General features: G+C 54.0%; 2 protein-coding genes across 2 annotated transcripts in view; both read right to left on the bottom strand.

The window, feature by feature from the left end:
- Positions 1-3,810, bottom strand: part of ZMYND15 (zinc finger MYND-type containing 15) — a 47,044-nt gene extending 43,234 nt beyond the window's left edge. Inside the window, exon 1 of the mRNA XM_088463906.1 lies at positions 3,751-3,810. The gene's annotated coding sequence lies outside the window, so the exon portion shown is untranslated. The remainder of the gene's footprint in view (positions 1-3,750) is intronic.
- FBXO24 (F-box protein 24) overlaps positions 1-26,112 on the bottom strand; it is a 105,038-nt gene that overhangs the window by 9,531 nt on the left and 69,395 nt on the right. Inside the window, exons 9-10 of the mRNA XM_088463896.1 lie at positions 4,415-4,546; positions 3,751-3,921 (exon numbers count right to left, since the gene is read on the bottom strand). Coding sequence (XP_088320022.1) covers positions 3,751-3,921; positions 4,415-4,546 — 303 coding nt within the window. The remainder of the gene's footprint in view (positions 1-3,750; positions 3,922-4,414; positions 4,547-26,112) is intronic.

Genomic DNA, 26,112 nt, shown 5'->3' with positions numbered 1-26,112 from the left:
TCCAACCCGCGTCCTTCGGAGTAGGAACCTGTTGAGGCGTGCACTGCGCCATTACCATCTGTCCCGGAACCCCTAGTACAGGAGACGGGATTACCGCCTCTTGTGCGAACCCCAATTGGGGAAACGCAGGAGGGACTGTCAACCTATTTACAAGGCAGTCAAGGCTTGCGCAAAACAAGCCCAAGGTGGTTCCTGAGAGGTGCTGGGTACAGCAAAGGTACCAGGGATGGCCAGACATGCAGCACATAACCCATCCTGAAGTAACGCCCCCTCCCCCACACCTGCTTTACATCTGGAGCAGGAAAATAGGAGAGGTGCTCCTCTAACAGAGGGCCTGATTCAGACCCGGTCGCAAGCGCTGAGCGTTCGCAACCGGGTCGATGGTGGCCCAGAGCACATGCGCACGACGGAGCCGTCTCCGTTGTGCGCATGCGCGAGACCCGGATAGCGACGGGCAATCAGTCGCTCCGGGTCTCGTACCAAAGGGGGCGTGATGTCGATGTTGAGGGACAGCACCCCCCTTTGGTGGACGGGCCGGGGGGGTGGCTGCCCAGACGGAGAACGCCTCCGTTTGGGGCCGGCCCCACTGACATCACAAGTGATGTCAGTGGGAGAGCTTTCAGCTCTGATAGAAGCCGAAATCTTTTTGGGGCTTGCGGCAACGAGACCCTACCACATGGGTCTCGTCGCAAGCCCGATGGTCAATACCATCGCGACCATGTTCCTGGCCGCTCGCTATAGCTGTGGGTGGTCACCCATAGCTATGCGAGCGGCCAGGAGGCCGTTCAAAAAAAAAAAAAAAAAATAGCCCGGCCCTGATTCAGAGCGAGCACTCTGTCAGAGCGAGTGGCTCTGAATCAGGGCCAAAGTCCTCACTGGACATATTGGTATGTGACTCTCCCACAGTAATACATTTTAAACTGTGAGGCAGATTCCCACCCTGACAGTACTGGCACTGAGAGGGCTGGTCAGTATGGAGAAATAGGGATAGTTAAAATGGCTGACAGGAGAAATAATCAGACACACAGCGCTAGCACAAAGTCAAATACAATGCAGATATCCTGCACTAAGTGCAATATCACTTACACAGACCTACAGCCTGGCAGTGATAGCACTACATACGCTGACCTGACTGGAGGAGAGGTCTGTAAGGGGCACCCAGGCTCCAAACCCTGCACCACAGCGTCTGTCACATAAAATGGCCGCCGAAGGATGAAGGGAGGCGGGCCTGGGGAGGATCGCTGCCTCAGCCCGCCAAAACATCAGTAAGGTGCCGGAGAACAGTGATGGGGAGGAGCCTCCTGTGCACTACAGGGAAGGCATCCTCCCCTCGCAGGCCATTAACCCCCGGCATGCTGGAGTGTGTTCCGCAATGCTCCAGCCCCGCATCCCTGGTGGTCTAGTGTGAGCGCAGGCATCCGCCTGGCTCCGCTATACTGCTGTCCCCAGGGAGCTCCCAGCCCTGGGGACGCCGGACTGTGAGACTGCGGGCGCCTACCGCAGACTCCCGCTGCTTACCTTATGCAGCCCCCCGTACATCCGGCCACAGTCCACGGCCCGCGGGGGTTCCGCTAGCTAGAACCCCCAAGAGCCCGCCGAGCTCCCCGGTGGTCGGCGCCGGCGGGGGTGTCGGAGCGGTAGCATGGACGTCCACTGGACTGTCCATGCTACTGCTCTTGAAGATCCTCAGGGGCTGCGAACACACAGCCCCCCCTGTGCGATGACCCAGCTCCGGCCGAACACCTACTGAAACTGAGGTGCCTTGGCCTGGGGGTGGGGTATAGGAAGGGGCCCGATGCATCATGGGACGCAAGTTTTTAACTGTATGATGCCCATGGCAGGAGCCAAGCCTATACCCCAAGGTATCCCTGTGGATCCCTAAGGACCCTGGAGTAGAAAAACTGATTTTTATAGGGATAACTGACAATAGGGTTAATTTTAAAAAAAATAAATAAATCTACTTTTATTCCTTAATTAAAAAGCATCTTGAAAATACTGTACACCTGCTCCTTCCATAAACAGCGGAGGTAGCCATCTTGTGGGTTGAACCAGCCTGGGAAACACTAGTGACATCACTGAAGCAGGAGGCACTTTGTGATGTCACGGGTACCTAGTGAGTCTATAGGCTACGTTTTCACAATCGTTCATCCTGCCCAGAAAATGGCTGCCCCCAGCAGGTAGACAAGGAGCCCCCCCGCTCTAAAAGAAAAACATTCAGGCATATGGGAGTAGTCGTATGTAACTCAGCCATAGATTTCAGCATGACAAAGGAATTACCCATGTTATGACATGATATAGAGACCGTTTATTAAACGCCAAAAAAATCTGATTGCTGTCAAAAATCCCATTATGTTTGTGAGAACCCCTCCGACACTAGAGGTTGGGTTTCGGTTTGGGTGTAAAGGAATATTGTTTAAAACCGCTAACATGATTGTCAGTTCTTGGTGCTCTGAAGAGTGTAGTCCTGAGGCGGACACTAGACGGGTTTAAACACATTACAGAACTTCCCGGAGCTGTGAACTGGGGGCCTGATTCAGACCCGCTCGTGAGCGCTGTGCGCTCGCAAGCGGGTCGATGGTGGCCCAGTGTGCATGCGCACGACGGAGCCGGCTCCGTCATGCGCATGCGCGAGACCCGGATAGCGAAGGGCAATCCGTCGCTACGGGTCTCGTACCAAAGGGGGCGTGCTGTCGATGTTGAGTGACAGCACGTCCCCTTTGGTGGGCGGGCAGGGGGCGTGGCTGGACAGACGGAGGTGTTCCCATGGGAACGCCTACCCGTCTGGGCCAGCCCCACTGACATCACAAGTGACAAGTGATGTGATGTCACTCCCACTGACAAGTGATGTCAGTGGGAGTGCTTTCGGCTCTGTTAGAGCCGAAAGCACTCTGGGGCTTGCGTCAACGAGACCCTACCACAAGGGTCTCGTCGCAAGCCCGATGGTCACGGTGGTCTTGACCATCGCGACCATCTTCCTGGCCGCTCGCTATAGCTGTGGGTGGTCACCCACAGCTATGCGAGCGGCCAGGAGGCCGTTCTGAAAAACAAGAAGGACGGCCCTGATTCAGAGCGAGCGCTCTGTCACAGCGTCCGGCTCTGAATCAGGGCCTGGGTGCGCAACTTGAAGGGCAAAATTTACTGAGCGGCGGGTTCGAAACCCCAGCAGTTTGGTGGCGGGTTCTATTCTGTTCTAAACCCCGGGGCTTTGGTGACGGTTTTGCAGCAGTTTCTAAATGACAGCCCTGTTCTATTCTATTCTAAAATGTGTTTTGATGGCAGTTTTGCAGTGGTTTTGGCCTTAGTAACTTTGCAGAGAGCAAAACCGCTGCCAAACCACAGTCAAAACACATTTTAGAATAGAATAGAACTGGGCTGTCATTTAGAAACCGCTGCAAAACCGCCACCAAACCCCCGGGGTTTAGAACCCACCACTTACCACATTTCGGGCAAAATTTACTAACACTGCACAGCGACACGATTTGCGTTGGTAAATTGCCCCTACAGACTCACTGGTGGTGATTTGCTGACACTACACTTTAGAAAACCACAGGAACCAATCAGTCTCTTGCTGCCATTCTACAACGTGCACTAGAAAGTAAACAGCTCTTTCCTGATTGGTTACCATGGTTCAGTGTAGATTCTGCACCAATTTGCAATGTAAGTAAATGAGCCTTACTGTTTGCAAATGCTGGGATGGCTCTATGGACAGAGAGGGGTGGCTGGGACACTACAGACTCAGAAACTCCTCACCTTCATCAGCAGTTTGACAAATGAGGGGCTACCTTTGGGCCACCCCGGAAGGCGCCCCCCTGCTCCGCATCCACAGCCGTATATCTCCTTCATAAAGTCTTCACCGGACACAAGAACTAACGAATGGTTGAGGCCACAAAAAATATCGACTGGGTTCTTTAAGTAATGGACCTACAAAGGGAAGAGAGAACAGCGTGAGAGGAGAGGTCTTCAAGCAAATTGTCTACACGTCAATAATATGAGATGAAGCATGGTCAATTTCAGACATGATAAAAGGTGAGTTCCATCGACGTCTCCATTCCTCTGTCCATCACCTCTTAAACTCCTAAAGGCATTTACCCCATGAGATCGGCCACTTGTAAACCGAGAATTCGGTCTCTGGGGTTGCCCCTTTTAAGAACAGTAGGGATTCTAGGTTTGTGATCTGTATTCATTGATACAAGGAGAGGAAATAAGGGTGGACATCCTCACCGAGATGGGTCTGTCAATACGATGTATCTCTGGAGGAGCCTCACCAAGGCTATGGGACTTGGTCATGGACAACCTGGAGAATAATCATTTTACTATAGTTTGGTGGTCAATAGAGACCCCAGGTTATCTCCATGATTATTCACAGACCAGATATTCGGGTAGTGGCGGAGGATCACCAGTAACCTGGCGTTACCTGGATGGGTTCTCCTCTGTCGATCTTATCCCCGGTGCCCAGTTGTCCGTAGCGGTTGTTTCCTTGCATGAATATTCTCCCAAACTCATCCACCAGCGCCAGGTGATTGCACCCGAGTGAGCACAGCACCACCTGGAAGACAAGCGTGGTCCATTGGTGAGTGGAGATAAAAACACAGCGCCCAGCCTCTATGGGGCAACGTCTACAAATGCAGAACAAGCAACAAGCGGTGGAAAATTGGCAAATCACTCAGGAGAACAGTGCGGTGAAGCATGGGGGGGGAACAACACAATATAAAAATTGCACAAAAGCAACGTAGTTGGCAGATATGATAGGTACAATATATGGGTGGTCTGAGGGCCTGATTCAGAGGCGCTCGCTATTTTTTTTTTTTCTGTCCGCTCGCAAAGCTGTGGGTGCCCACCCACAGCTAGTGCGAGCGGGCAGGAGATGGTCGCGATTATCGCAACATTAGGCTAGCGAGGAGACCCTGTGGTAGGGTCTTAGTTCCCGCAAGCCCGAGTGGACTCCTTGCTCTAATAGAGCAGGAAGTTCACTACTGACATCACGAGTGATGTCAGTAGGGCCGCCCACAAACGGCAGGCGTTCCTTCGGGAACGCCTCTGTTTGTTCAGCCACCCCCCCCGTCCCCGCCTACAAAACGGGGCGAGCTGTCGATCAACATCGACAGCCGCCCCGTTTTGTTGCGAGCCCCGGAGTGAGTGATTTCGGGGCTTACGCACACCGTGCATGCGCACTGGGCCACCATCGGCCCACTTGCAAGCGGGTCTGAATCAGGCCCTTTGGGCCTGATTCAGACCCGTTCGCTATCTGCGTACACTCGCTGGATGCGTATGCAAATTTGTCAAAGTGATGCCACGGGAAGCGAACGCTCGCCAAGGCATAAGCACACTCACCATGTCTTAGCGAGCGGCCACTTTGTCTGAGTGTACCCCCAATCGCACAGGCAGAGCCGCCCACCAGCAACACGTCATCTCCAGGAAGTGTATTAAAACATTGGTACATCGAGCACCATCGGATGTGAACGTAGTGCTTGCGATTGCTTTACCCTACCGCAAGCAGTGCGAGGAAATCGTTGTAAAAAAAAGGCATGTAACATGTACTATGTTGCTGCCTGGTAATTATGCACGCCTCTAAAACGGCGTTGAAACTCTCAGGCACGCCTGCGTTCGCATCTCCAACTCCCCGTTATTAGTGTCCTGCCCCTGTTACCACCCACAAACGGTCTCTCCTGTCACTCATTACCCTGGGCTGCCTTTGCTGGGCGAGCGAGAGGGTTGCGATTGCAGTGTGTAGTTCGCGCACGCGCAGAACGAAGCATGCGCGTACGCAGAACATCGGGCCGCTTGCGAACGCACAGCGCGAGCAGCTCTGAATCAGGCCCTTAGTCCTGTATCGTTCCATGCAGAGTGAGGATAGCACCCCTGGACAGGTCCATTTGCGGAGAGCAGCAGGATGTGAATAAAACTTTCCCTCATCGGTTGTTGGTGCTCGCCACTCTTCCTGGGGTGATGCTTCCAGCCGATGCCTCCTGAAAATGTGGAAAAGCTTCTCGCTCAACAACAAAACAGACGGGGGGGGGGGGGGGGGGATTCGGATCCACATAATCAGGACGCTTTTCTTGCAGCCAACGAAACAGCTCTGGGCAATATTTTCTGCTGCCATTCAAGACTCTGGTTCCCTTTGACAAAAATGCCCAGTATTGGCCATTTCACGCTGAAGGGCAGATAGGCGATGAGACGGTGACTGAAACCCAGATACAGAAGCGTTTGATATTGAGACTCATCCAGGGACTGGATCATCGCACACTGTATATGGGCTGGTCAGGTAAACCTTATATAAACCTCCTACAGTACATGGTGACAAACATTCCTTGTGGTATAGATGAAGGACCAGTTTCCTATATATAACAATGATACATAAGCCCATTAGCACTCGCTGTCAGCTTTTCAATATGTAACAAACAGCGGTAATCTAAAATTGGATGGCGAGAGCAATGCGGTCCCCAGTGACGCCATTGAGGATTTGGTCAGGCACTGCCGGGTCCCCGCCGGGTTACAGTGCTGCGCAGACAGACCGTCGCGCATGCGGAGGATGGAGCGGACGAGGAGGACAACGCTGGACCTCGCCGGAGGGGTAAGTAATGATGAATACCAGGGGCATATTCCTCTGTATCACTGTGATACTAAACTAAATATGCCGCTGGTATTTAGGATCGTTAATAAACGGAGCCCTAAATGTCATACAGCGGCCTGTTCACTAATAAATACGAAGGTGGCGCGCAAATGATAGGTCTGACTTGGCGCGATTTGCGTCGGCATATATGCGGGACAGCTGCTCCAAAAGAGCGATCTCTAACATCTGCAGTTTTGTTGTGACGATAGATTACGCCGCAGGGTTTCTCCCGGCAGTGTCACTGTCAGGGCCCGAGAAGCTGGGGGGAGGGGGGGGGGGGTCCTGAATGGATCCATCGTCATAATCTGGAGCTGAAGATGGTGACAGTACCTGTGGGCAAGTGGATGGGGAAGTGTCACATCAGAAAGGGTCCCATAAAAATGTGACAACGTGCGGAGACTATTGTGTAACTGACCCATTCACATTGCTGAGCGGCGCCCCCGAGGCTCCTAGTGCTGGAGTCATCTCCAGGTGTCCTACACTACAGCCTCACCCTAACTACAGCCTCACCCTACCCGCAGCCTCACCCTAACCGCAGCCTCACCCTACCTGCAGCCTCACCCTAACCAAAGCCTCACCCAAACCGCAGTCTCACCCAAACCGCAGCCTCGCCCTAATCGCAGCCTCGCCCTAACCGCAGCCTCACCCTAACCGCAGCCTCACCCAAACCGCAGCCTCACCCAAACCGCAGCCTCGCCCTAACCGCAGCCTCGCCCTAACCGCAGCCTCGCACAAACCGCAGCCTCCCCCTAACCGCAGCCTCACCCTAACCGCAGCCTCACCCAAACCGAAGCCTCACCCTAACCGCAGCCTCACCCTAACCGCAGCCTCGCCCAAGCTGCAGCCTCGGCCTAATCGCAGCCTCGCCCTAACCGCAGCCTCACCCTAACCACAGCCTCACCCTAACCGCAGCCTCGCCCTCACCGCAGCCTCGCCCTACTGGGGGCACTATGAGACAGAACTGCGTTCCGTCAGTCATTGTCTGGCCACCACTGCAGTGTAGAGGCGGAGAAAAGCTGTCTTAGGGCCTGATTCAGAGCCGCTCGTAAGCGGCCGCTCGTTCGTTCCGAGCGATGTTCGCACATCTGCGCATGCGTACAGTTTGTAATACGCATTCGCGAACCAGTCAGTGCGGCCGAAAATCGTTAGTTCGCTAAATAGCGAATGCCTGCTATTTTGACTGACAGGAGGAGGCGTATGTGGGTGGTAACAGGGGAAGGTGCTTGAAAACGGGGAGTGGAGATCAGAACGCAGGCGTGCCTAAAGGTCAAAACGGGCGTTTTATGGGTGTGCATAATTAATACAGCAGCGTCATTGACCACGTCACCTGGTTGTTTTATAGTCAGAACTGCTCGCAATATAGTGGTAGGAAAAACAACCACAAGAATAGCGAGCAGTTCATACGCTGTTCAATGTACTCGATTAATCAAATAAATAGTGGACATGACGTATGGTGCGAGCGGCAAGGGGGCGTATTTTTCAAAATTTCGACCGCAAGTTTTGCTCGCTCGTTCAGACATAGATGCGTGAACAGACCGCAAAGAGCAAACGGTTCTTTTGAATAGCCACCCCTTTTTTTTGAACGAACGACCGCAAATAGCGAGGGGCTCTGAATGACCCCCTTAGTCTTGAAATACTTCACTCAAAAGTGCACCTGGTGAGTGATAGACTGTGATGCTGCCAGGAGCCGGAACAGGGAGGGTCCAGAGTGGCCCAGTTCAGGACAATGTTTGCTGAGTGAGGGGGCCCCCAATGTGTGGGGGCCCCTGGACGACCGCCCCGCCATAAATCGGCCCAAGCCACCACTACTAGGGGCACTGCAGTAGGGGCACTACTGCTTGTGGGCATTACTACTACTGTGGGAATTATGGGCCTGATTCAGAGCCGTTCGCTATTTGCGGTCGTTCGTTCAAAAACAAGGGGTGGCTATTCAAATGATCCGTTCGCAAATTGCAGTCTGTTCACACCTCTAAGTCTGAACGAGCGAGCAAAACATACGCTCGTTTATTTGTTAAAAACGCCCCCTGGCCGCTCGCACCATACGTCATGTATTTATTAGATTAATCGAGTACATCGACCAGCGTATGAACTGCTCGCTATTCTTGTGGTTGGTTTTTGCTACCACAATCTTGCGAGCAGTTCTGGCTATAAAATAACCCAGTGACGTGGTCAATGACGCTGCTGTATTAATTATGCACACCCATAAAACGCCCGTTTTGACCTTTAAGCACGCCTGCGTTCTGATCTCCACTCCCCGTTTACAAGCACCTTAACCTGTTATCACCCACATACGCCTCATCCTGTCACTCAAAGTAGCAGGCATTCGCTATATAGCGAACAAACGATTTTCGGCCGCACTGACTGGTTCGTGCATGCGTACTAAAAACCGTACGCATGCGCAGATGTGAGAACATCGCTCGGAACGAGCGTACGGCCGCTAGCGAGCGGCTCTGAATGAGGGCCTATGTGCGATGTAATGTGAATAAGAATGTGTTACGATGTGGAGTAATTTGAATTGGGGGCACTATTGTGTGACCACGCTCTTTTCTTTCGAGACTATGGGCATTTTGGCAACGCTCACCGAGGATGAGGGGGGGTGAGTTCCACTACGTCTCTAGGACCACTTTAAGCACTGAAATTAACTAACCATCGGTTTAGATTTTAAACCAACGGTAACCGGCGGACATCGCCGACGTGTTGCTGTCAGCTCCAATTGAAACCCGACATCGATGTCACTCAGCTTTTTTCAGCTCTAAATGCCAGTTGAAAACCGATGGCAAATACTCGTAGAAAGTACAAAAACGACAGCAAACCCGCCCAAACAGAGACTGCACAGATCACTATGCTCTATGCAGGCTTCATTAGGTTAAAAAGTTAAAAGTGTTAATATGGAAAAAAAAAAAAATGTGTTCCCCACCCAAAGCCGTAACTAGACTTTTTGGTGCCCTGTGCCAGAAAGAGCATTTTTCAAAGGGACATAATACACCCAAAAAAGCGGAATGGCATCACGGGGAAGGGCCAGGGAAGAGATAGGGCAGGCAAGGAGATGCTGGGGATAAATAGGGACATAATATAGTGCACCTGAGAGAGGGCCATGGCCTCACGGGGAAGGGCCAGGGAAGAGATAGGGCAGGCCAGGAGATGCTGGGGATAAATAGGGACATAATATAGAGCACCTGAGAGAGGACCATGGCCTCATGGGGAAGAGCCAGGGAAGAGATAGGGGAGGCCAGGAGATGCTGGGGATAAATAGGGACATAATATAGAGCACCTGAGAGAGGACCATGGCCTCATGGGGAAGGGCCAGGGAAGAGATAGGGGAGGCCAGGAGACGCTGGGGATAAATAGGGACATAATATAGTGCACCTGAGAGAGGGCCATGGCCTCATGGGGAAGGGTCAGGGAAGAGAGAGGGGAGGCCAGGAGACGCTGGGGATAAATAGGGACATAATATAGTGCACCTGAGAGAAGGCCATGGCCTCATGGGGAAGGGCCAGGGAAGAGAGAGGGGAGGCCAGGAGACGCTGGGGATAAATAGGGACATAATATAGTGCACCTGAGAGAGGGCCATGGCCTCATGGGCAAGGGCCAGGGAAGTGATAGGGGAGGCCAGGAGACGCTGGGGATAAATAGGGACATAATATAGTGCACCTGAGAGAGAACCATGGCCTCATGGGGAAGGGCCAGGGAAGAGATAGGGCAGGCCAGGAGATGACGGGGATAAATAGGGACATAATATAGTGCACCTGAGAGAGGACCATGGCCTCATGGGGAAGGGCCAGGGAAGAGATAGGGGAGGCCAGGAGATGCTGGGGATAAATAGGGACATAATATAGTGCACCTGAGAGAGGGCCATGGCCTCATGGGGATAAGCCAGGGAAGAGATACGGGAGGCCAGGAGATGCTGGGGATAAATAGGGACATAATATAGTGCACCTGAGAGAGGGCCATGGCTTCACGGGGAAGGGCCAGGGAAGGGATAGGGGAGGCCAGGAGATGATGGGGATAAATAGGGACATAATATAGTGAACCTGAGAGAGGACCATGGCCTCTTGGGGAAGGGCCAGGGAAGAGATAGGGCAGGCCAGGAGAAGCTGGGGATAAATAGGGACATAATATAGTGCACCTGAGAGAGGACCATGGCCTCATGGGGAAGAGCCAGGGAAGAGATAGGGGAGGCCAGGAGATGCTGGGGATAAATAGGGAAATAATATAGTGCACCTGAGAGAGGACCATGGCCTCATGGGGAAGAGCCAGGGAAGAGATAGGGGAGGCCAGGAGATGCTGGGGATAAATAGGGACATAATATACTGCACCTGAGAGAGGGCCATGGCCTCATGGGGAAGGGCCAGGGAAGAGAGAGGGGAGGCCAGGAGACGCTGGGGATAAATAGGGACATAATATAGTGCACCTGAGAGAAGGCCATGGCCTCATGGGGAAGGGCCAGGGAAGAGAGAGGGGAGGCCAGGAGACGCTGGGGATAAATAGGGACATAATATAGTGCACCTGAGAGAGGGCCATGGCCTCATGGGGAAGGGTCAGGGAAGAGAGAGGGGAGGCCAGGAGACGCTGGGGATAAATAGGGACATAATATAGTGCACCTGAGAGAGGGCCATGGCCTCATGGGCAAGGGCCAGGGAAGTGATAGGGGAGGCCAGGAGACGCTGGGGATAAATAGGGACATAATATAGTGCACCTGAGAGAGGACCATGGCCTCATGGGGAAGGACCAGGGAAGAGATAGGGGAGGCCAGGAGATGCCGGGGATAAATAGGGACATAATATAGTGCACCTGAGAGAGGACCATGGCTTCATGGGGAAGGGCCAGGGAAGAGATAGGGGAGGCCAGGAGATGCCGGGGATAAATAGGGACATAATATAGTGCACCTGAGAGAGGACCATGGCCTCATGGGGAAGAGGCAGGGAAGAGATAGGGGAGGCCAGGAGATGCCGGGGATAAATAGGGACATAATATAGTGCACCTGAGAAAGGGCCATGGCCTCATGGGGAAGGGCCAGGGAAGAGAGAGGGGAGGCCAGGAGATGCCGGGGATAAATAGGGACATAATATAGTGCACCTGAGAGAGGGCCATGGCTTCATGGGGAAGGGTCGGGGAAGAGATAGGAGAGGCCAGGAGACGCTGGGGATAAATAGGGACATAATATAGTGCACCTGAGAGAAGGCCATGGCCTCATGGGGAAGGGTCAGGGAAGAGAGAGGGGAGGCCAGGAGACGCTGGTGATAAATAGGGAAATAATATAGTGCACCTGAGAGAGGGCCAAGGCCTCATGGGGAATGACCAGGGAAGAGATAGGGGAGGCCAGGCGATGCTGGGGATAAATAGGGACATAATATAGTTCACCTGAGAGAGGGCAATGGCCTCATGGGGAAGGACCAGGGAAGAGATAGGGGAGGCCAGGAGATGCTGGGGATAAATAGGGACATAATATAGTGCACCTGAGAGAGGGCCATGGCCTCATGGGGAAGGGCCAGGGAAGAGATAGGGGAGGCCAGGAGATGATGGGGATAAATAGGGACATAATATAGTGCACCTGAGAGAGGACCAAGGCCTCAAGGGGAAGAGCCAGGGAAGAGATAGGGGAGGCCAGGAGATGATGGGGATAAATAGGGACATAATATAGTGCACCAGAGAGAGGACCATGGCGTCAAGGGAAGAGCCAGGGAAGAGATAGGGGAGGCCAGGAGATGATGGGGATAAATAAGGACATAATATAGTGCACCTGAGAGAGGGCCATGGCTTCACGGGGAAGGGCCAGGGAAGAGATAGGGGAGGCCAGGAGATGCTGGGGATAAATAGGGACATAATATAGTGCACCTGAGAGAGGGCCATGGCCTCACGGGGAAGGGCAAGGGAAGAGATGGGGAGGCCAGGAGATGCTGGGGTTAAATAGGGACATAATATAGTGCACGTGAGAGAGGGCCATGGCCTCACGGGGAAGGGCCAGGGAAGAAATAGGGCAGGCCAGGAGATGACGGGGATAAATAGGGACATAATGTAGTGCACCTGAGAGAGGACCATGGCCTCACGGGGAAGAGCCAGGGAAGAGATAGGGGAGGCCAGGAGATGCTGGGGATAAATAGGGACATAATATAGTGCACCTGAGAGAAGGCCATGGCCTCATGGGGAAGGGTCAGGGAAGAGAGAGGGGAGGCCAGGAGACGCTGGGGATAAATAGGGACATAATATAGTGCACCTGAGAGAGGACCATGGCCTCAAGGGGAAGAGCCAGGGAAGAGATAGGGGAGGCCAGGAGATGATGGGGATAAATAAGGACATAATATAGTGCACCTGAGAGAGGGCCATGGCTTCACGGGGAAGGGCCAGGGAAGAGATAGGGGAGGCCAGGAGATGCTGGGGATAAATAGGGACATAATATAGTGCACCTGAGAGAGGGCCATGGCCTCACGGGGAAGGGCAAGGGAAGAGATGGGGAGGCCAGGAGATGCTGGGGATAAATAGGGACATAATATAGTGCACGTGAGAGAGGGCCATGGCCTCACGGGGAAGGGCCAGGGAAGAAATAGGGCAGGCCAGGAGATGACGGGGATAAATAGGGACATAATATAGTGCACCTGAGAGAGGACCATGGCCTCACGGGGAAGAGCCAGGGAAGAGATAGGGGAGGCCAGGAGATGCTGGGGATAAATAGGGACATAATATAGTTCACCTGAGAGAGGGGCCATGGCTTCACGGGGAAGAGCCAGGGAAGAGATAGGGGAGGCCAGGAGATGCTGGGGATAAATAGGGACATAATATAGTGCACCTGAGAGAGGACCATGGCCTCATGGGGAAGGGCCAGGGAAGAGATAGGGGAGGCCAGGAGATGCAGGGGATAAATAGGGAAATAATATAGTGCACCTGAGAGAGGACCATGGCCTCATGGGGAAGGGCCAGGGAAGAGAGAGGGGAGGCCAGGAGACTCTGGGGATAAATAGGGACATAATATAGTGCACCTGAGAGAGGGCCATGGCCTCATGGGGAAGGGCCAGGGAAGAGAGAGGGAAGGTCAGCAGATGATGGGGATAAATAGGGACATAATATAGTGCACCTGAGAGAGGGCCATGGCCTCATGGGCAAGGGCCAGGGAAGTGATAGGGGAGGCCAGGAGACGCTGGGGATAAATAGGGACATAATATAGTGCACCTGAGAGAGGACCATGGCCTCATGGGGAAGGGCCAGGGAAGAGATAGGGGAGGCCAGGAGACGCTGGGGATAAATAGGGACATAATATAGTGCACCTGAGAGAGGGCCATGGCCTCATGGGGAAGGACCAGGGAAGAGATAGGGGAGGCCAGGAGACGCTGGGGATAAATAGGGACATAATATAGTGCACCTGAGAGAGGACCATGGCCTCATGGGGAAGGGCCAGGGAAGAGATAGGGGAGGCCAGGAGACGCTGGGGATAAATAGGGACATAATATAGTGCACCTGAGAAAGGGCCATGGCCTCATGGGGAAGGGCCAGGGAAGAGAGAGGGGAGGCCAGGAGACGACGGGGATAAATAGGGACATAATATAGTGCACCTGAGAGAAGGCCATGGCCTCATGGGGAAGGGTCAGGGAAGAGAGAGGGGAGGCCAGGAGACGCTGGTGATAAATAGGGACATAATATAGTGCACCTGAGAGAGGGCCATGGCCTCATGGGGAATGACCAGGGAAGAGATAGGGGAGGCCAGGAGATGCTGGGGATAAATAGGGACATAATATAGTTCACCTGAGAGAGGGCCATGGCCTCATGGGGAAGGACCAGGGAAGAGATAGGGGAGGCCAGGAGATGCTGGGGATAAATAGGGACATAATATAGTGCACCTGAGAGAGGGCCATGGCCTCATGGGGAAGGGCCAGGGAAGAGATAGGGCAGGCCAGGAGATGATGGGGATAAATAGGGACATAATATAGTGCACCTGAGAGAGGACCATGGCCTCAAGGGGATGAGCCAGGGAAGAGATAGGGGAGGCCAGGAGATGATGGGGATAAATAGGGACATAATATAGTGCACCTGAGAGAGGACCATGGCCTCATGGGGAAGGGCCAGGGAAGAGATAGGGGAGGCCAGGAGATGATGGGGATACATAGGGACATAATATAGTGCACCTGAGAGAGGACCATGGCCTCATGGGGAAGGGCCAGGGAAGAGATAGGGGAGGCCAGGAGATGATGGGGATAAATAGGGACATAATATAGTGCACCTGAGAGAGGACCATGGCCTCATGGGGAAGGGCCAGGGAAGAGATAGGGGAGGCCAGGAGATGATGGGGATAAATAGGGACATAATATAGTGCACCTGAGAGAGGGCCATGGCTTCACGGGGAAGGGCCAGGGAAGAGATAGGGGAGGCCAGGAGATGATGGGGATAAATAGGGACATAATATAGTGCACCTGAGAGAGGACCATGGCCTCACGGGGAAGGGCCAGGTAAGAGATAGGGCAGGCCAGGAGATGCTGGGGATAAATAGGGACATAATATAGTGCACCTGAGAGAGGACCATGGCCTCACGGGGAAGGGCCAGGGAAGAGATAGGGGAGGCCAGGAGATGCTGGGGATAAATAGGGACACAATATAGTGCACCTGAGAGAGGACCATGGCCTCACGGGGAAGGGCCAGGGAAGAGATAGGGGAGGCCAGGAGATGCTGGGGATAAATAGGGACATAATATAGTGCACCTGAGAGAAGGCCATGGCCTCATGGGGAAGGGTCAGGGAAGAGAGAGGGGAGGCCAGGAGACGCTGGTGATAAATAGGGAAATAATATAGTGCACCTGAGAGAGGGCCAAGGCCTCATGGGGAATGACCAGGGAAGAGATAGGGGAGGCCAGGCGATGCTGGGGATAAATAGGGACATAATATAGTTCACCTGAGAGAGGGCAATGGCCTCATGGGGAAGGACCAGGGAAGAGATAGGGGAGGCCAGGAGATGCTGGGGATAAATAGGGACATAATATAGTGCACCTGAGAGAGGGCCATGGCCTCATGGGGAAGGGCCAGGGAAGAGATAGGGGAGGCCAGGAGATGATGGGGATAAATAGGGACATAATATAGTGCACCTGAGAGAGGACCAAGGCCTCAAGGGGAAGAGCCAGGGAAGAGATAGGGGAGGCCAGGAGATGATGGGGATAAATAGGGACATAATATAGTGCACCAGAGAGAGGACCATGGCCTCAAGGGGAAGAGCCAGGGAAGAGATAGGGGAGGCCAGGAGATGATGGGGATAAATAAGGACATAATATAGTGCACCTGAGAGAGGGCCATGGCTTCACGGGGAAGGGCCAGGGAAGAGATAGGGGAGGCCAGGAGATGCTGGGGATAAATAGGGACATAATATAGTGCACCTGAGAGAGGGCCATGGCCTCACGGGGAAGGGCAAGGGAAGAGATGGGGAGGCCAGGAGATGCTGGGGATAAATAGGGACATAATATAGTGCACGTGAGAGAGGGCCATGGCCTCACGGGGAAGGTCCAGGGAAGAAATAGGGCAGGCCAGGAGATGACGGGGATAAATAGGGACATAATATAGTGCACCTGAGAGAGGACCATGGCCTCACGGGGAAGAGCCAGGGAAGAGATAGGGGAGGCCAGGAGATGCTGGGGATGAATAGGGACATAATATAGAGCACCTGAGAGAGGACCATGGCCTCATGGGGAAGAGCCAGGGAAGAGATAGGGGAGGCCAGGAGATGCTGGGGATAAATAGGGACATAATATAGAGCACCTGAGAGAGGACCATGGCCTCATGGGGAAGGGCCAGGGAAGAGATAGGGGAGGCCAGGAGACGCTGGGGATAAATAGGGACATAATATAGTGCACCTGAGAGAGGGCCATGGCCTCATGGGGAAGGGTCAGGGAAGAGAGAGGGGAGGCCAGGAGACGCTGGGGATAAATAGGGACATAATATAGTGCACCTGAGAGAAGGCCATGGCCTCATGGGGAAGGGCCAGGGAAGAGAGAGGGGAGGCCAGGAGACGCTGGGGATAAATAGGGACATAATATAGTGCACCTGAGAGAGGGCCATGGCCTCATGGGCAAGGGCCAGGGAAGTGATAGGGGAGGCCAGGAGACGCTGGGGATAAATAGGGACATAATATAGTGCACCTGAGAGAGAACCATGGCCTCATGGGGAAGGGCCAGGGAAGAGATAGGGCAGGCCAGGAGATGACGGGGATAAATAGGGACATAATATAGTGCACCTGAGAGAGGACCATGGCCTCATGGGGAAGGGCCAGGGAAGAGATAGGGGAGGCCAGGAGATGCTGGGGATAAATAGGGACATAATATAGTGCACCTGAGAGAGGGCCATGGCCTCATGGGGATAAGCCAGGGAAGAGATACGGGAGGCCAGGAGATGCTGGGGATAAATAGGGACATAATATAGTGCACCTGAGAGAGGGCCATGGCTTCACGGGGAAGGGCCAGGGAAGGGATAGGGGAGGCCAGGAGATGATGGGGATAAATAGGGACATAATATAGTGAACCTGAGAGAGGACCATGGCCTCTTGGGGAAGGGCCAGGAAGAGATAGGGCAGGCCAGGAGAAGCTGGGGATAAATAGGGACATAATATAGTGCACCTGAGAGAGGACCATGGCCTCATGGGGAAGAGCCAGGGAAGAGATAGGGGAGGCCAGGAGATGCTGGGGATAAATAGGGAAATAATATAGTGCACCTGAGAGAGGACCATGGCCTCATGGGGAAGAGCCAGGGAAGAGATAGGGAGGCCAGGAGATGCTGGGGATAAATAGGGACATAATATACTGCACCTGAGAGAGGGCCATGGCCTCATGGGGAAGGGCCAGGGAAGAGAGAGGGGAGGCCAGGAGACGCTGGGGATAAATAGGGACAATATAGTGCACCTGAGAGAAGGCCATGGCCTCATGGGGAAGGGCCAGGGAGAGAGAGGGGAGGCCAGGAGACGCTGGGGATAAATAGGGACATAATATAGTGCACCTGAGAGAGGGCCATGCCTCATGGGGAAGGGTCAGGGAAGAGAGAGGGGAGGCCAGGAGACGCTGGGGATAAATAGGGACATAATATAGTGCACCTGAGAGAGGGCCATGGCCTCATGGGCAAGGGCCAGGGAAGTGATAGGGGAGGCCAGGAGACGCTGGGGATAAATAGGGACATAATATAGTGCACCTGAGAGAGGACCATGGCCTCATGGGGAAGGACCAGGGAAGAGATAGGGGAGGCCAGGAGATGCCGGGGATAAATAGGGACATAATATAGTGCACCTGAGAGAGGACCATGGCCTCATGGGGAAGGGCCAGGGAAGAGATAGGGGAGGCCAGGAGATGCCGGGGATAAATAGGGACATAATATAGTGCACCTGAGAGAGGACCATGGCCTCATGGGGAAGAGGCAGGAAGAGATAGGGGAGGCCAGGAGATGCCGGGGATAAATAGGGACATAATATAGTGCACCTGAGAAAGGGCCATGGCCTCATGGGGAAGGGCCAGGGAAGAGAGAGGGGAGGCCAGGAGATGCCGGGGATAAATAGGGACATAATATAGTGCACCTGAGAGAGGGCCATGGCTTCATGGGGAAGGGTCGGGGAAGAGATAGGAGAGGCCAGGAGACGCTGGGATAAATAGGGACATAATATAGTGCACCTGAGAGAAGGCCATGGCCTCATGGGAAAGGGTCAGGGAAGAGAGAGGGGAGGCCAGGAGACGCTGGTGATAAATAGGGAAATAATATAGTGCACCTGAGAGAGGGCCAAGGCCTCATGGGGAATGACCAGGGAAGAGATAGGGGAGGCCAGGCGATGCTGGGGATAAATAGGGACATAATATAGTTCACCTGAGAGAGGGCAATGGCCTCATGGGGAAGGACCAGGAAGAGATAGGGGAGGCCAGGAGATGCTGGGGATAAATAGGGACATAATATAGTGCACCTGAGAGAGGGCCATGGCCTCATGGGGAAGGGCCAGGGAAGAGATAGGGGAGGCCAGGAGATGATGGGGATAAATAGGGACATAATATAGTGCACCTGAGAGAGGACCAAGGCCTCAAGGGAAGAGCCAGGGAAGAGATAGGGGAGGCCAGGAGATGATGGGGATAAATAGGGACATAATATAGTGCACCAGAGAGAGGACCATGGCGTCAAGGGAAGAGCCAGGGAAGAGATAGGGGAGGCCAGGAGATGATGGGGATAAATAAGGACATAATATAGTGCACCTGAGAGAGGGCCATGGCTTCACGGGGAAGGGCCAGGGAAGAGATAGGGGAGGCCAGGAGATGCTGGGGATAAATAGGGACATAATATAGTGCACCTGAGAGAGGGCCATGGCCTCACGGGGAAGGGCAAGGGAAGAGATGGGGAGGCCAGGAGATGCTGGGGATAAATAGGGACATAATATAGTGCACGTGAGAGAGGGCCATGGCCTCACGGGGAAGGGCCAGGGAAGAAATAGGGGCAGGCCAGGAGATGATGACGGGGATAAATAGGGACATAATATAGTGCACCTGAGAGAGGACCATGGCCTCACGGGGAAGAGCCAGGGAAGAGATAGGGGAGGCCAGGAGATGCTGGGGATAAATAGGGACATAATATAGTGCACCTGAGAGAAGGCCATGGCCTCATGGGGAAGGGTCAGGGAAGAGAGAGGGGAGGCCAGGAGACGCTGGGGATAAATAGGGACATAATATAGTGCACCTGAGAGAGGACCATGGCCTCAAGGGGAAGAGCCAGGGAAGAGATAGGGGAGGCCAGGAGATGATGGGGATAAATAAGGACATAATATAGTGCACCTGAGAGAGGGCCATGGCTTCACGGGGAAGGGCCAGGGAAGAGATAGGGGAGGCCAGGAGATGCTGGGGATAAATAGGGACATAATATAGTGCACCTGAGAGAGGGCCATGGCCTCACGGGGAAGGGCAAGGGAAGAGATGGGGAGGCCAGGAGATGCTGGGGATAAATAGGGACATAATATAGTGCACGTGAGAGAGGGCCATGGCCTCACGGGGAAGGGCCAGGGAAGAAATAGGGCAGGCCAGGAGATGACGGGGATAAATAGGGACATAATATAGTGCACCTGAGAGAGGACCATGGCCTCACGGGGAAGAGCCAGGGAAGAGATAGGGGAGGCCAGGAGATGCTGGGGATAAATAGGGACATAATATAGTTCACCTGAGAGAGGGCCATGGCTTCACGGGGAAGAGCCAGGGAAGAGATAGGGGAGGCCAGGAGATGCTGGGGATAAATAGGGACATAATATAGTGCACCTGAGAGAGGACCATGGCCTCATGGGGAAGGGCCAGGGAAGAGATAGGGGAGGCCAGGAGATGCAGGGGATAAATAGGGAAATAATATAGTGCACCTGAGAGAGGACCATGGCCTCATGGGGAAGGGCCAGGGAAGAGAGAGGGGAGGCCAGGAGACTCTGGGGATAAATAGGGACATAATATAGTGCACCTGAGAGAGGGCCATGGCCTCATGGGGAAGGGCCAGGGAAGAGAGAGGGAAGGTCAGCAGATGATGGGGATAAATAGGGACATAATATAGTGCACCTGAGAGAGGGCCATGGCCTCATGGGCAAGGGCCAGGGAAGTGATAGGGGAGGCCAGGAGACGCTGGGGATAAATAGGGACATAATATAGTGCACCTGAGAGAGGACCATGGCCTCATGGGGAAGGGCCAGGGAAGAGATAGGGGAGGCCAGGAGACGCTGGGGATAAATAGGGACATAATATAGTGCACCTGAGAGAGGGCCATGGCCTCATGGGGAAGGACCAGGGAAGAGATAGGGGAGGCCAGGAGACGCTGGGGATAAATAGGGACATAATATAGTGCACCTGAGAGAGGACCATGGCCTCATGGGGAAGGGCCAGGGAAGAGATAGGGGAGGCCAGGAGACGCTGGGGATAAATAGGGACATAATATAGTGCACCTGAGAAAGGGCCATGGCCTCATGGGGAAGGGCCAGGGAAGAGAGAGGGGAGGCCAGGAGACGACGGGGATAAATAGGGACATAATATAGTGCACCTGAGAGAAGGCCATGGTCTCATGGGGAAGGGTCAGGGAAGAGAGAGGGGAGGCCAGGAGACGCTGGTGATAAATAGGGACATAATATAGTGCACCTGAGAGAGGGCCATGGCCTCATGGGGAATGACCAGGGAAGAGATAGGGGAGGCCAGGAGATGCTGGGGATAAATAGGGACATAATATAGTTCACCTGAGAGAGGGCCATGGCCTCATGGGGAAGGACCAGGGAAGAGATAGGGGAGGCCAGGAGATGCTGGGGATAAATAGGGACATAATATAGTGCACCTGAGAGAGGGCCATGGCCTCATGGGGAAGGGCCAGGGAAGAGATAGGGCAGGCCAGGAGATGATGGGGATAAATAGGGACATAATATAGTGCACCTGAGAGAGGACCATGGCCTCAAGGGGATGAGCCAGGGAAGAGATAGGGGAGGCCAGGAGATGATGGGGATACATAGGGACATAATATAGTGCACCTGAGAGAGGACCATGGCCTCATGGGGAAGGGCCAGGGAAGAGATAGGGGAGGCCAGGAGATGATGGGGATAAATAGGGACATAATATAGTGCACCTGAGAGAGGACCATGGCCTCATGGGGAAGGGCCAGAGAAGAGATAGGGGAGGCCAGGAGATGATGGGGATAAATAGGGACATAATATAGTGCACCTGAGAGAGGACCATGGCCTCATGGGGAAGGGCCAGGGAAGAGATAGGGGAGGCCAGGAGATGATGGGGATAAATAGGGACATAATATAGTGCACCTGAGAGAGGGCCATGGCTTCACGGGGAAGGGCCAGGGAAGAGATAGGGGAGGCCAGCAGATGATGGGGATAAATAGGGACATAATATAGTGCACCTGAGAGAGGACCATGGCCTCACGGGGAAGGGCCAGGTAAGAGATAGGGCAGGCCAGGAGATGCTGGGGATAAATAGGGACATAATATAGTGCACCTGAGAGAGGACCATGGCCTCACGGGGAAGGGCCAGGGAAGAGATAGGGGAGGCCAGGAGATGCTGGGGATAAATAGGGACACAATATAGTGCACCTGAGAGAGGACCATGGCCTCACGGGGAAGGGCCAGGGAAGAGATAGGGGAGGCCAGGAGATGCTGGGGATAAATAGGGACATAATATAGTGCACCTGAGAGAAGGCCATGGCCTCATGGGGAAGGGTCAGGGAAGAGAGAGGGGAGGCCAGGAGACGCTGGTGATAAATAGGGAAATAATATAGTGCACCTGAGAGAGGGCCAAGGCCTCATGGGGAATGACCAGGGAAGAGATAGGGGAGGCCAGGCGATGCTGGGGATAAATAGGGACATAATATAGTTCACCTGAGAGAGGGCAATGGCCTCATGGGGAAGGACCAGGGAAGAGATAGGGGAGGCCAGGAGATGCTGGGGATAAATAGGGACATAATATAGTGCACCTGAGAGAGGGCCATGGCCTCATGGGGAAGGGCCAGGGAAGAGATAGGGGAGGCCAGGAGATGATGGGGATAAATAGGGACATAATATAGTGCACCTGAGAGAGGACCAAGGCCTCAAGGGGAAGAGCCAGGGAAGAGATAGGGGAGGCCAGGAGATGATGGGGATAAATAGGGACATAATATAGTGCACCAGAGAGAGGACCATGGCCTCAAGGGGAAGAGCCAGGGAAGAGATAGGGGAGGCCAGGAGATGATGGGGATAAATAAGGACATAATATAGTGCACCTGAGAGAGGGCCATGGCTTCACGGGGAAGGGCCAGGGAAGAGATAGGGGAGGCCAGGAGATGCTGGGGATAAATAGGGACATAATATAGTGCACCTGAGAGAGGGCCATGGCCTCACGGGGAAGGGCAAGGGAAGAGATGGGGAGGCCAGGAGATGCTGGGGATAAATAGGGACATAATATAGTGCACGTGAGAGAGGGCCATGGCCTCACGGGGAAGGGCCAGGGAAGAAATAGGGCAGGCCAGGAGATGACGGGGATAAATAGGGACATAATATAGTGCACCTGAGAGAGGACCATGGCCTCACGGGGAAGAGCCAGGGAAGAGATAGGGGAGGCCAGGAGATGCTGGGGATAAATAGGGACATAATATAGTGCACCTGAGAGAAGGCCATGGCCTCATGGGGAAGGGTCAGGGAAGAGAGAGGGGAGGCCAGGAGACGCTGGGGATAAATAGGGACATAATATAGTGCACCTGAGAGAGGACCATGGCCTCAAGGGGAAGAGCCAGGGAAGAGATAGGGGAGGCCAGGAGATGATGGGGATAAATAAGGACATAATATAGTGCACCTGAGAGAGGGCCATGGCTTCACGGGGAAGGGCCAGGGAAGAGATAGGGGAGGCCAGGAGATCCTGGGGATAAATAGGGACATAATATAGTGCACCTGAGAGAGGGCCATGGCCTCACGGGGAAGGGCAAGGGAAGAGATGGGGAGGCCAGGAGATGCTGGGGATAAATAGGGACATAATATAGTGCACGTGAGAGAGGGCCATGGCCTCACGGGGAAGGGCCAGGGAAGAAATAGGGCAGGCCAGGAGATGACGGGGATAAATAGGGACATAATATAGTGCACCTGAGAGAGGACCATGGCCTCACGGGGAAGAGCCAGGGAAGAGATAGGGGAGGCCAGGAGATGCTGGGGATAAATAGGGACATAATATAGTTCACCTGAGAGAGGGCCATGGCTTCACGGGGAAGAGCCAGGGAAGAGATAGGGGAGGCCAGGAGATGCTGGGGATAAATAGGGACATAATATAGTGCACCTGAGAGAGGACCATGGCCTCATGGGGAAGGGCCAGGGAAGAGATAGGGGAGGCCAGGAGATGCAGGGGATAAATAGGGAAATAATATAGTGCACCTGAGAGAGGACCATGGCCTCATGGGGAAGGGCCAGGGAAGAGAGAGGGGAGGCCAGGAGACTCTGGGGATAAATAGGGACATAATATAGTGCACCTGAGAGAGGGCCATGGCCTCATGGGCAAGGGCCAGGGAAGTGATAGGGGAGGCCAGGAGACGCTGGGGATAAATAGGGACATAATATAGTGCACCTGAGAGAGGACCATGGCCTCATGGGGAAGGGCCAGGGAAGAGATAGGGGAGGCCAGGAGACGCTGGGGATAAATAGGGACATAATATAGTGCACCTGAGAGAGGGCCATGGCCTCATGGGGAAGGACCAGGGAAGAGATAGGGGAGGCCAGGAGACGCTGGGGATAAATAGGGACATAATATAGTGCACCTGAGAGAGGACCATGGCCTCATGGGGAAGGGCCAGGGAAGAGATAGGGGAGGCCAGGAGACGCTGGGGATAAATAGGGACATAATATAGTGCACCTGAGAAAGGGCCATGGCCTCATGGGGAAGGGCCAGGGAAGAGAGAGGGGAGGCCAGGAGACGACGGGGATAAATAGGGACATAATATAGTGCACCTGAGAGAAGGCCATGGCCTCATGGGGAAGGGTCAGGGAAGAGAGAGGGGAGGCCAGGAGACGCTGGTGATAAATAGGGACATAATATAGTGCACCTGAGAGAGGGCCATGGCCTCATGGGGAATGACCAGGGAAGAGATAGGGGAGGCCAGGAGATGCTGGGGATAAATAGGGACATAATATAGTTCACCTGAGAGAGGGCCATGGCCTCATGGGGAAGGACCAGGGAAGAGATAGGGGAGGCCAGGAGATGCTGGGGATAAATAGGGACATAATATAGTGCACCTGAGAGAGGGCCATGGCCTCATGGGGAAGGGCCAGGGAAGAGATAGGGCAGGCCAGGAGATGATGGGGATAAATAGGGACATAATATAGTGCACCTGAGAGAGGACCATGGCCTCAAGGGGATGAGCCAGGGAAGAGATAGGGGAGGCCAGGAGATGATGGGGATAAATAGGGACATAATATAGTGCACCTGAGAGAGGACCATGGCCTCATGGGGAAGGGCCAGGGAAGAGATAGGGGAGGCCAGGAGATGATGGGGATAAATAGGGACATAATATAGTGCACCTGAGAGAGGACCATGGCCTCATGGGGAAGGGCCAGGGAAGAGATAGGGGAGGCCAGGAGATGATGGGGATAAATAGGGACATAATATAGTGCACCTGAGAGAGGACCATGGCCTCATGGGGAAGGGCCAGGGAAGAGATAGGGGAGGCCAGGAGATGATGGGGATAAATAGGGACATAATATAGTGCACCTGAGAGAGGGCCATGGCTTCACGGGGAAGGGCCAGGGAAGAGATAGGGGAGGCCAGGAGATGATGGGGATAAATAGGGACATAATATAGTGCACCTGAGAGAGGACCATGGCCTCACGGGGAAGGGCCAGGTAAGAGATAGGGCAGGCCAGGAGATGCTGGGGATAAATAGGGACATAATATAGTGCACCTGAGAGAGGACCATGGCCTCACGGGGAAGGGCCAGGGAAGAGATAGGGGAGGCCAGGAGATGCTGGGGATAAATAGGGACACAATATAGTGCACCTGAGAGAGGACCATGGCCTCACGGGGAAGGGCCAGGGAAGAGATAGGGGAGGCCAGGAGATGCTGGGGATAAATAGGGACACAATATAGTGCACCTGAGAGAGGGCCATGGCCTCACGGGGAAGGGTCAGGGAAGAGAGAGGGGAGGCCAGGAGACGCTGGGGATAAATAGGGACACAATATAGTGCACCTGAGAGAAGGCCATGGCCTCATGGGGAAGGGCCAGGGAAGAGAGAGGGGAGGCCTGGAGACGCTGGGGATAAATAGGGACATAATATAGTGCACCTGAGAGAAGGCCATGGCCTCATGGGGAAGGGTCAGGGAAGAGAGAGGGGAGGCCAGGAGACGCTTGGGATAAATAGGGACATAATATAGTGCACCTGAGAAAGGGCCATGGCCTCATGGGCAAGGACTAGGGAAGAGATAGGGGAGGCCAGGAGACGCTGGGGATAAATAGGGACATAATATAGTGCACCTGAGAGAGGGCCATGGCCTCATGGGGAAGGGCCAGGGAAGAGATAGGGGAGGCCAGGAGACGCTGGAGATAAATAGGGACATAATATAGTGCACCTGAGAGAGGACCATGGCCTCATGTGGAAGGGCCAGGGAAGAGATAGGAGAGGCCAAGAGATGCTGGGGATAAATAGGGACATAATATAGTGCACCTGAGAGAGGGCCACGGCCTCATAGGGAAGGGCCAGGGAAGAGATAGGGGAGGCCAGGAGATGCTGGGCATAAATAGGGACATAATATAGTGCACCTGAGAGAGGACCATGGCCTCACGGGGAAGGGCCAGGTAAGAGATAGGGCAGGCCAGGAGATGCTAGGGATAAATAGGGACATAATATAGTGCACCTGAGAGAGGGCCGTGGCCTCATGGGGAAGGGCCAGGGAAGATAGGGGAGGCCAGGAGATGCTGGGGATAAATAGGGATATAATATAGTGCACCTGAGAGAGGGCCGTGGCCTCATGGGGAAGGGCCAGGGAAGAGATAGGAGAGGCCAGGAGATGCTGGGGATAAATAGGGACATAATATAGTGCACCT

This window comes from Taudactylus pleione, unplaced genomic scaffold (assembly GCF_031769625.1).
Source record: "Taudactylus pleione unplaced genomic scaffold, aTauple2 ptg001495l, whole genome shotgun sequence".
NCBI classification, from domain to species: Eukaryota; Metazoa; Chordata; class Amphibia; order Anura; family Myobatrachidae; genus Taudactylus; species Taudactylus pleione.
This window is presented reverse-complemented; position numbering and strand designations above follow the sequence as displayed.